Below are 14136 nucleotides of genomic sequence, written 5' to 3' on the forward strand. Positions count from 1 at the left end.
CCCCTAACACTAACCCAAGAGGGGTCCATCAGCCAGACAGGACCAAGGCTCACAGCCCCTAACACTAACCCAAGAGGGGTCCATCAGCCAGACAGGACCAAGGCTCACAGCCCCTAACACTAACCCAAGAGGGGTCCATCAGCCAGACAGGACCAAGGCTCACAGCCCCTAACACTAACCCAAGAGGGGTCCATCAGCCAGACAGGACCACAGCGGCTCCAGACAGAGCGCTGCCCAGATGTTCGGGCTGGCTGGTCAAGGGCATTGATTGATTGATTGATTGAAAACTTTATTAACAGATTGCAGAATGGGTACAGTACAGTACAGCTCAATACACACAATTGTTAAGGGGATGCAGACCAGAGAAAGACTTTCGTCTTGTTTACATCAGGGTCCCCCATTTTCAATTCATCATAACATATATGACACACATGACATACAGATATACAGATATATATCATGACAGGGAGCTAACATGCTAACTGCCTCATGACCTGGCTGCACCGTGCTAAAGAGAGCTAACACACTAACTGCTTCATGACCTGGCTGCACCGTGCTAAAGAGAGCTAACACACTAACTGCTTCATGACCTGGCTGCACCGTGCTAAAGAGAGCTAACACGCTAACTGCTTCATGACCTGGCTGCACCGTGCTAAAGAGAGCTAACACGCTAACTGCCTCATGACCTGGCTGCACCGTGCTAAAGGGAGCTAACATGCTAACTGCTTCATGACCTGGCTGCACCGTGCTAAAGAGAGCTAACACGCTAACTGCCTCATGGCCTGGCTGCACCGTGCTAAAGAGAGCTAACACGCTAACTGCCTCATGGCCTGGCTGCACCAGTGGGTAAAATAACAGAGGATGCCAATTAAAAAAAAAAAAAAAAATTATTAATACATTTTCAACTTTCCCTTCATATCAACTTTCCAGCCCCCTGTCAACTGTCAAATGGTGTCAACTGTCAACCTGAATTTTAACATTCAGTATTCAATATGGTCTGATTCAATATTAACATTCAGTATTCAATATGGTCTGATTCAATATAAACATTCAGTATTCAATATGGTCTGATTCAATATTAACATTCAGTATTCAAGTAGAACAGCTAGCTAGCCGTTGTGGACACTCACCTTTCCACAGCTAAACCAAGGCATCTTGTTTGAGAAATGCAGGCTTCAATCTATGTGTTGTTTAGTCTATTAGTCAAGATGCACAATGAGATCTTCTGAGAGAATTGTTGAATAGATACACAAATGTCTATTATGACATCATACTGTGACATCACAAATGTTCTAGAATGTCTATTATGACATCATACTGTGACATCACAAATGTTCTAGAATGTTCTATTATTATCTCAAACCCTGCCCTCTTTTCTTGATCCTCCAATCACAGCTGTCGCTTACCTCGGACTTCCTCGTACAATAAGCGACAGCTGTGATTGGAGGATCAAGAAAAGGGGCAGGGTTTGAGATAGGTCTAGGCTGGCAACAAGATTCCTGACTGCCCTGTGGCTCCCCCTAGCGGAGTCAATGGCGTACTACTCCCTCTGTTATTCCCTATGTTAACACTTTGGGTGCCGGGACCCGTCTTTAGACGTCTTTGCTGGCCATGCTAAAGTTGCCGGGGGACGCTGTACGTCGTCTTTATATCAATATTTCCAAAATCTGCGATCGGATTCATAATGTCCCTCCGCTGGCCTGAGATCCACCAGCAGGACCCACTGAGCTCTCTGGCGGTTCAGGAGCGCCATCTGGTGGCCGATCGCGCAACCGCTTAACAGGAAGCGCAGTAGAGGTTGTGCTAGATGTCCGTATTGCTTCCGGCCACTCGGGATAGGTTCCGGCACTCTAGCTCGTCACACTACATAGCGATCGATTGCCAATAACTTGATAAACAACATGATTTGGACGTATATACCATTATACAAGCTGGAGATGGACCGGGTAATAATATATCCCATAATGATAAAATTTCTACTCGACGATGATCGCCCAACGGCGCGCGGAGACTGGGGTGAGTTTCAGCGTGTAACGTTACCGTCTTCGATAATAACTGATATTATCAACATTTGACCCACATTAGATGATTGGTATAACGCTGCCCACGGAATTATAAACGCCCCCTCGCCCATCCGGTCAACATCAGATGACGTGTAGTAACTTCTAGAAGTACGTCTAGTTGGAATTTTTTATATCGCGCTGATTGCCATCAAACTGTATTTCATCATCAATATAATGCATTTGGGGCTATATATCACGTTCTGGAGAAAGCTGCAGAAAGAGATGAAAACATACTTATACATTAGACCATACTTTACTATGAATATGTGAATGAAAAAGTTTAACGTTGCTACACAATGAACAATACATATAGGACTTTGAATGGGCCCTAATAATGGCAATGTAGCAATAGAATTTAAAAAGTTATAGCCCTGCAAAGAAGGGGACTTTCTCCATAGACAAATAGCGCTGGCAATCTATGGTATATCATTAATTTAACCTTAGGCAACCAAAGTGTTAATCAGTCTCCATATGTTTCTCTTGTTGTCTCTAATATGTACCCCAATGTTCAATGTGTGTATTGCATTCCTGAGTGTGTTTCCCGGTCTGGTTTAATGTTGTATTTGTATGTATCATTGTTATTCAGTCCTGTCTTGTTATATATTGTTAATGTCAGCTTGTGTGTTTGTTCCAGGTGTGTCTTGTTAGTCATTAGTCTTCCTATATATTCTGTGCTGGCCTGTGACTCCCCTGTCGGTTTGTAAACGTTACTTGTGAATGTTGTTATCATTTTCATCATTATCATAGCATTGTGGTTGTGGTTTCACGCAGCACCTTTCCGTGCTCTCCACGTTTGTACCCTTTGTTATTTGATCATTATCTGCCAGCTTAGGCTGTGGTAAGTTTATTGTTTTGTTGTTGTAGTTGTACTGTAAAGAGTTAAGTAAAGCCTCTTCCCAACTACACCCCGTTTGTGTCCTGCCTCTCGCTCTCCTTCCTGGGTCCACACACCAACAACGAGATTCTTACACATGTTTGAGTTCCATTTGAATAATATAAATAATATGTTTGGTAAGGCTGTCCCCGAAGCGTGTTTTTGGGATTCAAACTTCGTCAGGGTTCTTCGAACGGACGTTCGAACCTAAAAAAAAATTATTTAAAAAAAAAAATATATATATATATATATTTTTTTTTTAATATCCACAACCAACCACAATGTGGACGCGAGAAAAAGACAACCCGCCCTATTCAAATGTTCTCAAATTCTCAATGTCAATCAAAACAATGCTGCCTGAGCACAGAGTGACTGCCAGCCTCAGTGAGTCTGACAGAGTGTTAGAGAGAGTGAGAAGGAGGAGAAGAGGGAGAACATTCTAAAAAAAATAGAAAATTATTATAACAGAGATGAAAAATAATGATTTTTTATTATTATTGTAAACTATATAAAAAAATATATATACCGTAAATCCTCTAATAGAGGAGGGACCTCCAATAAAGGAGGGGCCTCGTATTATGGCCTGGTGGTTTGATGCATTTAGACAAACACATCAATTAGGCTATGAAAATTAGGCTGCCTCTAAATATAAACATTTATTAAATAAGAATGGTTTGCAAAAAAAAATTAAGAAATTATAATAATAATAATTATATATTTTTTTCGACTCGGACATGAAAATCGAATGTGGAGACTCAGACTGGCACGACTATTCAAACATTTATAAATTCTAACTCTTCCCTGATTGGTTTGTGGCTAAATAGCCGGAGATAGAATGAGGAGCAGCATGGATCGTGCCGAGAAAGGTTTCCAATGATCAACAACATAATTGACGACATAATCCAAACATCTGAACTACTGCTTCAAGGGAAGGATTTACATTTTTTTTTTATCCACTTTTTTTTCTCCTCTTTTTCAATTTTTCTCCCATCCCAATTTTTCGCTGTGCCAATTCTTCCCTGTCTTGAACGTTGCTCGCATATGCCCCCCACTGGCCGGTTGTAGGGAGGATAGAAGCCTTGCATCACGTGTCCCCTCCGGTACACAAGGAGGCAGCCTGTCACATCTTTTCACCTGCCAGTGCGGACTCTCAGTGGCGAGGTGTAACGTGTGGGAGGCTCACACTACCCACCGCCATTTCCTGTCTCTGCTGTGCAGGCGTCCCCCAACCGACCTGTAGGAGTCGCTGTCCACAACGTCCAGATTACCACCCATCGACTCCCCTCCCGCTGACTCTGCCAATTGAGTTAGTATGACGGCCGGCCCAAGCCGGAGGCAACGCCGACAGCCGGATTCGAACCCGGTGTCTCTTGCGTTGGTGACGAGTACAATGTCCGCTGCGCCTCCCAGCCGCCCAAGGGAAGGATTTCTGTACATTTCCCACCACCGCTCTCAGTCGGAGGGGTTGCTCTCTCTCTCTCTCTCTCCCTCTCTCACCATCCGTTCTCCTCTCTCTCTCTCTCTCACCATCCGTTCTCCTATCTCTCTCTCTCTCTCTCTCTCTCTCACCACCCGTTCTCCTCTCTCCCTCTCTCACCATCCGTTCTCCTCTCTCCCTCTCTCACCATCCGTTCTCCTCTCTCTCTCTCTCTCTCTCTCTCACCACCCGTTCTCCTCTCTCTCTCTCTCACCACCCGTTCTCCTCTCTCTCTCTCTCTCTCTCTCTCTCTCTCTCACCACCCGTTCTCCTCTCTCTCTCTCTCACCACCCGTTCTCCTCTCTCTCTCTCTCACCACCCGTTCTCCTCTCTCTCTCTCTCCTCTCTCTCCTCTCTCTCTCTCTCACCACCCGTTCTCCTCTCTCTCTCTCTCACCACCCGTTCTCCTCTCTCTCTCTCTCACCATCCGTTCTCCTCTCTCTCTCTCTCTCTCTCTCTCACCACCCGTTCTCCTCTCTCTCTCTCTCACCACCCGTTCTCCTCTCTCTCTCTCTCTCTCTCTCTCTCTCTCTCTCTCTCTCTCACCACCCGTTCTCCTCTCTCTCTCTCTCACCACCCGTTCTCCTCTCTCTCTCTCTCACCACCCGTTCTCCTCTCTCTCTCTCTCTCTCTCACCACCCGTTCTCCTCTCTCTCTCTCTCTCTCTCTCTCCTCTCTCTCTCTCTCTCACCACCCGTTCTCCTCTCTCTCTCTCTCACCACCCGTTCTCCTCTCTCTCTCTCTCTCACCACCCGTTCTCCTCTCTCTCTCTCTCTCTCTCTCCTCTCTCTCTCTCTCACCACCCGTTCTCCTCTCTCTCTCTCTCACCACCCGTTCTCCTCTCTCTCTCTCTCTCTCACCACCCGTTCTCCTCTCTCTCTCTCTCACCATCCGTTCTCCTCTCTCTCTCTCTCTCTCTCTCTCTCTCTCTCACCACGCGTTCTCCTCTCTCTCTCTCTTACCACCCGTTCTCCTCTCTCTCTCTCTCTCTCTCTCTCTCTCTCTCTCTCTCTCACCACGCGTTCTCCTCTCTCTCTCTCTCTCTCTCTCTCTCTCTCTCTCTCTCTCTCTCACCACGCGTTCTCCTCTCTCTCTCTCTCTCTCTCCACCCGTTCTCCTCTCTCTCTCTCACCACCCGTTCTCCTCTCTCTCTCTCTCTCTCTCCACCCGTTCTCCTCTCTCTCTCTCACTCACTCCGTTCTCTCTCTCTCTCTCTCTCTCTCCACCCGTTCTCCTCTCTCTCTCTCTCTCTCACACCGTTCTCCTCTCTCTCTCTCTCACCACCCGTTCTCCTTCTCTCTCTCTCTCGTCTCCTCTCTCTCTCTCTCTCACCACCGTTCTCTCTCTCTCTCTCTCACCACCGTTCTCCTCTCTCTCTCTCTCTCTCTCTCTCTCTCTCTCTCTCTCTCACCACCGCTTCTCCTCTCTCTCTCTCTCTCTTCTCCCTTCTCCTCTCTCTCTCACCACGCGTTCTCCTCTCTCTCTCTCTCTCTCCACCCGTTCTCCTCTCTCTCTCACCACCCGCTCTCTCTCTCTCTCTCTCTCACTCACCCGTTCTCCTCTCTCTCTCTCTCTCCTCTCCACGTTCTCCTCTCTCTCTCTCACCACCCGCTCTCCTCTCTCTCTCTCTCTCCACCCGTTCTCCTCTCTCTCTCTCTTCTCTCTCACCCGTTCTCCTCTCTCTCTCTCACTCACCCGTTCTCCTCTCTCTCTCTCTCTCTCTCCTCTCCTCTCTCTCTCTCTCTCACCACCCGTTCTCCTCTCTCTCTCTCTCTCACCACCCGTTCTCTCCTCTCTCTCTCTCTCCACCCGTTCTCCTCTCTCTCTCTCACCACCCGTTCTCCTCTCTCCTCTCCTCTCTCTCACCACCCGTTCTCCTCTCTCTCTCTCTCTCTCCACCCGTTCCTCCTCTCTCTTCTCTCACCACCCGTTCTCCTCTCTCTCTCTCTCACCACCGTTCTCCTCTCTCTCTCTCTCTCTCTCTCTCTCACCCCCGTTCTCCTCTCTCTCTCTCTCCTCCTCTCTCTCTCTCTCTCTCTCTCTCACACCGTTCTCCTCTCTCTCTCATCTCTCTCTCTCCACCCGTTCTCCTCTCTCTCTCTCTCTCTCTCTCACCATCCGTTCTCCTCTCTCTCTCTCTCTCTCTCTCACCATCCGTTCTCCTCTCTCTCTCTCTCTCACCACCCGTTCTCTCCTCTCTCTCTCTCTCCACCCGTTCTCCTCTCTCTCTCTCACCACCCGTTCTCCTCTCTCTCTCTCTCTCACCACCCGTTCTCCTCTCTCTCTCTCTCTCTCTCTCTCCTCTCTCTCTCTCTCTCACACCCGTTCTCCTCTCTCTCTCTCACCACCCGTTCTCCTCTCGTCTCTCTCTCTCTCTCTCCACCCGTTCTCCTCTCTCTCTCTCTCTCTCTCTCTCTCCTCTCTCTCTCTCTCTCACCACCCGTTACTCTCCTCTCTCTCCTCTCTCTCTCTCTCCACCCGTTCTCCTCTCTCTCTCTCTCTCTCTCTCACCATGCCGTTCTCCTCTCTCTCTCTCTCTCTCTCTCACCATCCGTTCTCCTCTCTCTCTCTCTCTCACCACCCGTTCTCTCCTCTCTCTCTCTCTCTCCACCCGTTCTCCTCTCTCTCTCTCACCACCCCGTTCCCTCTCTCTCTCTCTCTCTCACCACCCGTTCTCCTCTCTCTCTCTCTCTCTCTCTCTCCTCTCTCTCTCTCTCTCACCACCCGTTCTCCTCTCCACCCGTTCTCCTCTCTCTCTCTCTCTCTCTCTCCACCCGTTCTCCTCTCTCTCTCTCTCTCTCTCTCTCTCCTCTCTCTCTCTCTCACCACCCGTTCTCTCCTCTCTCTCTCTCTCTCTCCACCCGTTCTCCTCTCTCTCTCTCTCTCACCACCCGTTCTCCTCTCTCTCTCTCTCTCTCTCTCCTCTCTCTCTCTCTCTCACCACCCGTTCTCCTCTCTCTCTCTCTCTCTCTCTCTCCTCTCTCTCTCTCTCACCACCCGTTCTCCTCTCTCTCTCTCTCTCACACCGTTCTCTCTCCTCTCTCTCACCACTCTCTCTCTCTCACCACCCGTTCTCCTCTCTCTCTCTCTCTCACCACCCGTTCTCTCCTCTCTCTCTCTCTCACCACCCGTTCTCCTCTCTCTCTCTCTCTCACCATCCGTTCTCCTCTCTCTCTCTCTCTCTCTCTCCACCCGTTCTCCTCTCTCTCTCTCTCTCTCCACCCGTTCTCCTCTCTCTCTCTCTCACCACCCGTTCTCCTCTCTCTCTCTCTCCTCACCATCCGTTCTCCTCTCTCTCTCTCTCTCTCCACCCGTCTCCTCTCTCTCTCTCTCTCACCACCCGTTCTCCTCTCTATCTCTCTCTCCACCCGTTCTCCTCTCTCTCTCTCTCTCCACCACCCGTTCTCCTCTCTCTCTCTCTCTCACAACCCGTTTCTCCTCTCTCTCTCTCTCACCACCCGTTCTCCTCTCTCTCTCTCTCTCACCACCCGTTCTCCTCTCTCTCTCTCTCTCACCACCCTTTCTCCTCTCTCTCTCTCTCACCACCCGTTCTCCTCTCTCTCTCTCTCTCTCTCTCTCTCTCTCTCTCTCTCTCCACCCGTTCTCCTCTCTCTCTCTCTCTCTCTCTCTCTCTCTCTCTCCTCTCTCTCTCTCTCTCCACCCGTTCTCCTCTCTCTCTCTCTCTCACCACCCGTTCTCCTCTCCTCTCTCTCTCTCTCTCTCACCACCCGTTCTCCTCCTCCCTCTCTCTCTCTCTCTCTCACCACCCGTTCTCCTCTCTCTCTCTCTCTCTCTCTCTCTCTCTCTCTCTCCCCACCCGTTCTCCCGTCTCTCTCTCTCTCTCTCTCTCTCACCACGCGCTCTCTCTCTCTCTCACCACCCGTTCTCCTCTCTCTCTCTCTCTCTCTCTCACCACCCGTTCTCCTCTCCCTCTCTCTCTCTCTCTCTCTCTCTCTCTCTCACCACGCGCTCTCCCTCTCTCTCTCTTCTCTCTCCACCCCGTTTCTCCCGTCTCTCGCTCACCTTTGAGATGTTGCTGGAGCGGCTGGCAGAATGACCCAGAGGCTTCTCGTTCTGCAGGAGAGAGAGAGAGAGGAAGGAAAACAACAAGACAGGTTTTAGCGACTTGATGAAGTAAATCCGGCGCAGCGGGGCGGACGTGTTATCTGGAGCGCCCGGCGGGCGGCAGCTGAGTGACGCCATCGTGTCCACCTCCCTGTCTGTCCCCTGGTCCTCAGCCTGTCCCCCCCTGGTCCTCAGCCTGTCCCCTGGTCCTCAGCCTGTCCCCTGGTCCTCAGTCTGTCCCCTGGTCCTCAGCCTGTCCCCTGGTCCTCAGCCTGTCCTCAGCCTGTCCCCTGGTCCTCAGCCTGTCCCCCCCCTGGTCCTCAGTCTGTCCCCTGGTCCTCAGCCTGTCCCCTGGTCCTCAGCCTGTCCCCCTGGTCCTCAGCCTGTCCCCCTGGTCCTCAGCCTGTCCCCTGGCCTCAGCCTGTCTGTCCCCTGGTCCTCAGCCTGTCCCCTGGTCCTCAGCCTGTCCCCTGGTCCTCAGCCTGTCCCCTGGTCCTCAGCCTGTCCCCCTGGTCCTCAGCCTGTCTGTCCCCCTGGTCCTCAGCCTGTCTGTCCCCTGGTCCTCAGCCTGTCCCCTGGTCCTCAGCCTGTCCCCTGGTCCTCAGCCTGTCTGTCCCCTGGTCCTCAGCCTGTCCCCTGGTCCTCAGCCTGTCCCCTGGTCCTCAGTCTGTCCCCTGGTCCTCAGCCTGTTCCCCTGGTCCTCAGCCTGTCCCCTGGTCCCTCAGCCTGTCCCCTGGTCCTCAAGCCTGTCCCCTGGTCGTCAGCCTGTCCCCTGGTCCTCAGCCTGTCCCCTGGTCCTCAGCCTGTCTGTCCCCTGGTCCTCAGCCTGTCCCCTGGTCCTCAGCCTGTCCCCTGGTCCTCAGCCTGTCCCCTGGTCCTCAGCCTGTCCCCTGGTCCTCAGCCTGTCTGTCCCCTGGTCCTCAGCCTGTCCCCTGGTCCTCAGCCTGTCCCCTGGTCCTCAGCCTGTCCCCTGGTCCTCAGCCTGTCCCCTGGTCCTCAGCCTGTCCGTCCCCTGGTCCTCAGCCTGTCCCCTGGTCCTCAGCCTGTCCCCTGGTCCTCAGCCTGTCCGTCCCCTGGTCCTCAGCCTGTCCCCTGGTCCTCAGCCTGTCCCCTGGTCCTCAGCCTGTCCCCTGGTCCTCAGCCTGTCCCCTGGTCCTCAGCCTGTCCGTCCCCTGGTCCTCAGCCTGTCCCCTGGTCCTCAGCCTGTCTGTCCCCTGGTCCTCCGTCAGAACAGTCAGACTCTGAACCGCTAAATGGTAAATGGCTGCTTTTATAATAGAGCGCTTTACAATTTGTTACTCACAGTTTACACGTTCACTCACACATTCACCCCTGACCCCCCACCCCTACCCCGTCTGACCCTGAACCCCCACCCGTACCCTGTCTGACCCCTGAACCCCCACCCCTACCCCGTCTGACCCCTGAACCCCCACCCCTACCCCGTCTGACCCCTGAACGCCCACCCCTACCCCGTCTGACCCCTGAACCCCCCACCCCTACCCGTCTGACCCCTGAACGCCCACCCTACCCCGTCTGACCCCTGAACCCCCACCCCGTCTGACCCCTGAACGCCCCACCCCTACACCGTCTGACCCCTGAACCCCCACCCCTACCCCGTCTGACCCCTGAACCCCCACCCCCACCCCGTCTGACCCCTGAACCCCCACCCCTACCCCGTCTGACCCCTGAACCCCCACCCCCACCCTGTCTGACCCCCCACCCCCACCCCTACCCCGTCTGACCCCTGAACCCCTACCCCCACCCCGTCTGACCCCTGAACCCTCACCCCTACCCCGTCTGACCCCTGAACCCCCACCCCTACCCCGTCTGACCCCTGAACCCTCACCCCTACCCCGTCTGACCCCTGAACCCCCACCCCTACCCTGTCTGACCCCTGAACCCCCACCCCTACCCCGTCTGACCCCTGAACCCCCACCCCTACCCCGTCTGACCCCTGAACCCCCACCCTGTCTGACCCCTGAACCCCCACCCCTACCCCGTCTGAACCCTGAACCCCTACCCTGTCTGACCCCTGAACCCCCACCCCTACCCTGTCTGACCCCTGAACCCCCACCCCTACCCTGTCTGACCCCTGAACCCCCACCCCTACCCCGTCTGACCCCTGAACCCCCACCCCTACCCCGTCTGACCCCTGAACCCCCACCCCTACCCCGTCTGACCCCTGAACCCCCACCCCTACCCCGTCTGACCCCGTAGGCTGGAACTCAAACCCCCCGACCTCTGACCCCTGGGCAGCACGTCACTGTGTTCAGTAAATCCAACTCATATTCATATTCAGACGTGTTTCAGCTTCGAGCCCGTCGTCCGGGGAGTGAAGGAATGTGAACCACGACAGAGTCGTCATATAAATCAGGTGGAAATACCTGAAATACCTGAAATACCTGGTGTCAAAACCTCGCCACGAGCCGGTGAGGAGCGGCAGGGCAATCAATCAATCAATCAAATCCTTTATTTAACCAGATAAGCATCATTGAGATTAAAATCTCTTTCTCAAGAGCGATCAGGCCGACGAGCGAGGCAGCAGAACGTTTCAACATAAAAAAAGAACATCACAATAAAATACAGATAAAACATTCACAGCCAGCTCCAATTTTTATCAAGATATTTTACCAAGTTATCAAACAGTTGCACACTGTCCGAGGGAACTGAGTTCGTAGGATTTTAAATGGCTTTGAGTTCTCCGAGGGTGGTGACCAGTCCTGGTAAGTTGAGGTCCTCCTGTATCTTGTTCAGGATGAAGGAGCAGCTTATTTAAAAGCCCTTTTTCCCCCCATTCAGTTCTCATGTGGGGAACATCCAGTGTTAGAGCCGCTTGAGACGAAGGGCGTGCTTGTGTTGCTTAGTGCACAGAAGCACGCTTAGGACGAGTGAACAACACAAGTAGCGTTATAGAATAGAATAGAAATACGTGACCCTCTTTGCGCCGCCCCTGTGCCTCAAATAGATCCGCTATCAGCTCTATCTTTAATCTTTCATTCAAAATGTTCAGTTGCTATTGCATGCACTCATCTGTGTTTCACCACACACATGAGTGCATGCTTACCAACTGTCCGTCTGCAACACTACTATCACCGACATCTAAGAAGGGAGATCCCCCCTTGAACGGCCCTTCTAAGGTTTCTCTCCTCCACATTGCCTGTGGAGCTTTTTTCCCTATTGTTAGGTTTAGTGAGTTTTTCCTTACCTTCGCGTGGGGTATGTCTGGGAGTGTTGCATTCTTTCATCTATTTGCATTCATCTAAAAAATGTTTGGACCCTATTGTGTTCTTGTTCTGTTCTTGACTTATTGTTATGTTCTCTTTCTTGACTTGTTTAAAGAAGACCTGTACGGCCCATGGGGACATTAACGTGTGTTGTCGGGCCTTATAAATAAATTTGATTTGATTTGATTTGATTTATTATCCCGTGGGAAATTTGACACTGCAAATCGCTCAACATTTAAACATTTAGACAGGACAGGTCACGAATTAGAATAATAAACACAAATCAAATCAAGTCAAATCAAGTTGCCTAGGAGTTGGACTCAACTGTCGGAGACGGATCTTAAATCAAACCAAATCAAATGTATTTGTAAAACCTGAACTCCCCAAGGTAACGCCCCCATGGGCTGTACAAGTGTTCTTTAAACAAGTCACGAAGAAACATCACAATAAATCAAGAACAAAAATCCACCATAAAATCCTATTATGCAACACTCCCAGACACCAGCTTTAAAACCAGAGCAGTGGACAGTCTTGCCTGCGACTTAAAGTAATGGGTTTTGCTTGTCCAAATGACAATACTGACCAAATTGAGATTTATTTCTCTCTTGTCCATTTATTTAGTTTGCTTTCTAATGTAAAATACAGTTTGAAGCCGTCTGTACACAGTAGGCTATGTGTGCTAGCAGAGCTAGACTCCAGTCACGAGTCCACGGTGCACATGTGCGGTGGTTTGTCCACCAAAAAAGCGCCAAAGATAGAAAAGAAGCTAGCAGAGCAGAACTGTTCAACTCCAGGTCTGTAAGGAGTAAAAAGTACGTTTTTTTCCTCTGAAATGTAATTGAGTAAAAGTACAAGTATACAAACCTAATAATACTCGAGTAAAGTACAAATCCCCAAAAACACAGAGCCTGGAGAGAGGAATAAACAGCGCTGGTGCATCTGATGTATCCGCTTGCAGGCGCTGCATTGTAACACATTAAGAGCTTTAAAAACCAAAGAAACACATATATCGTTTATTTATGTCCACGTTTCTCTTGTATTGTACAGAGGAATATCATTTGGTCCGGTGCAGATGATTTAGCAGCTTGCAAGGACCATTAGGGCATTACACCCTTTTTACACATTTGTCATTTGTGAATACCAGACGAACGCACCCCCCCACCTCCTCCTCTACCCCAATGCGTGCAGTTAAGAGTAATTATTATTATTACCATAAGCTGCAAAGCCTGAGTCATTCTCACTTCCATGAAGCTCTCCCCCCCCCACTACTCATCTCATTACTGAAGCAGAAAGGTGTGCTCTGCAGAGTGCAAATGTCCGCCGGGCGGCAGCCCCACCGCCTGTGCCGTCAGAAGTGCCGAGATCACCATGAGACAGGAAAGGGTTTCAATCAGGCGTTCCAGGGTCTCAATAAGTGAACTACACTAGAACTCTAGAACTCTAGAACACGAAGGACAACGTTCTCTGATCAGACTCATACCGGCACCTTTATTCTTCTCATATTTGTATATACAGATAGTTATTCACATTTATTATTGTTATATTGTAGAAATGTGTGCATTGAAATGTCTGTAAAGGCTCGACGACATTGAAAATGAGGGTCTCAATTGTTTTGAGAACAAATAAAGGTTGATGATGATGATATTCAGATCACATTTTATTGCCTATATTTGTCTTCTTCTATTAGCCTCCCCATGCTTGGGCCTTCCCCAAGGGGATCAATAAAGGAATATCTCGTCTTATCATGATCATATTGTATATTAGTACACTGCACAGTATTGTATATTGTATGGTAACTACGTCTACGAACATTGTACATATGTCTAAACTGAACACTGTGACCTCTTTTTTACTTCTAATTTTTACTATGTTTTTATTTCATACTTATCTTGTCTTGCACAGTCTCTGGAGCGCAACAGTAAGAAGCATTTTGTACAAAAGTATTCTGTACTTCTGTATGACAACTATTAAAGAAACTTGAAACTTGAAAAACTACCATTATGTGAACATCAATGCTCCCCTGCATATTCTTTCCCCCCTTTTGTTGGTCCTCACAGTGAGCGGCAGCGCGCAGCAGAACGCAGTCCAGATGACCGGCGTGGAGCACAGCGGGAGGGAGGGGTGGGGAGGGAGGGAGGGAGGGAGGGAGGGGGGGAGGGAGGGAGGGAGGGGGGAGGGAGGGAGGGAGGGAGCACAGCGGGAGGGAGGGGATTCAAATATGGACGGCAGAACACCGGGTTTCGTGTCAGCATTTCCTGGTGGATAAGACGACGGTGGCCTGGTAACAGGAAGTGGCCTGGTAACAGGAAGTGGCCTGGTAACAGGAAGTGGCCTGGTAACAGGAAGTTGCCTGGTAACAGGAAGTTGCCTGTAACAGGAAGTGGCCTGGTAACAGGAAGTGGCAGACATTAAATAGAGAGATGGGGGATGGGA

The 14136-nt window shown here is 50.6% G+C and overlaps 1 protein-coding gene across 1 annotated transcript in view; it reads right to left on the reverse strand.

Annotated features, from left to right (window-relative positions):
• The window catches only part of LOC311248464 (E3 ubiquitin-protein ligase MARCHF8-like), a gene marked incomplete at its 3' end in the record, with an annotated part of 133510 nt that overhangs the window by 68864 nt on the left and 50510 nt on the right, over window positions 1–14136 (reverse strand). Inside the window, exon 2 of the mRNA XM_084339340.1 lies at window positions 8438–8488. Coding sequence (XP_084195466.1) covers window positions 8438–8488 — 51 coding nt within the window. The remainder of the gene's footprint in view (window positions 1–8437; window positions 8489–14136) is intronic.

This window comes from Notolepis coatsorum, assembly GCF_963971535.1.
Source record: "Notolepis coatsorum genome assembly, contig: SCAFFOLD_113, whole genome shotgun sequence".
NCBI classification, from domain to species: Eukaryota; Metazoa; Chordata; class Actinopteri; order Aulopiformes; family Paralepididae; genus Notolepis; species Notolepis coatsorum.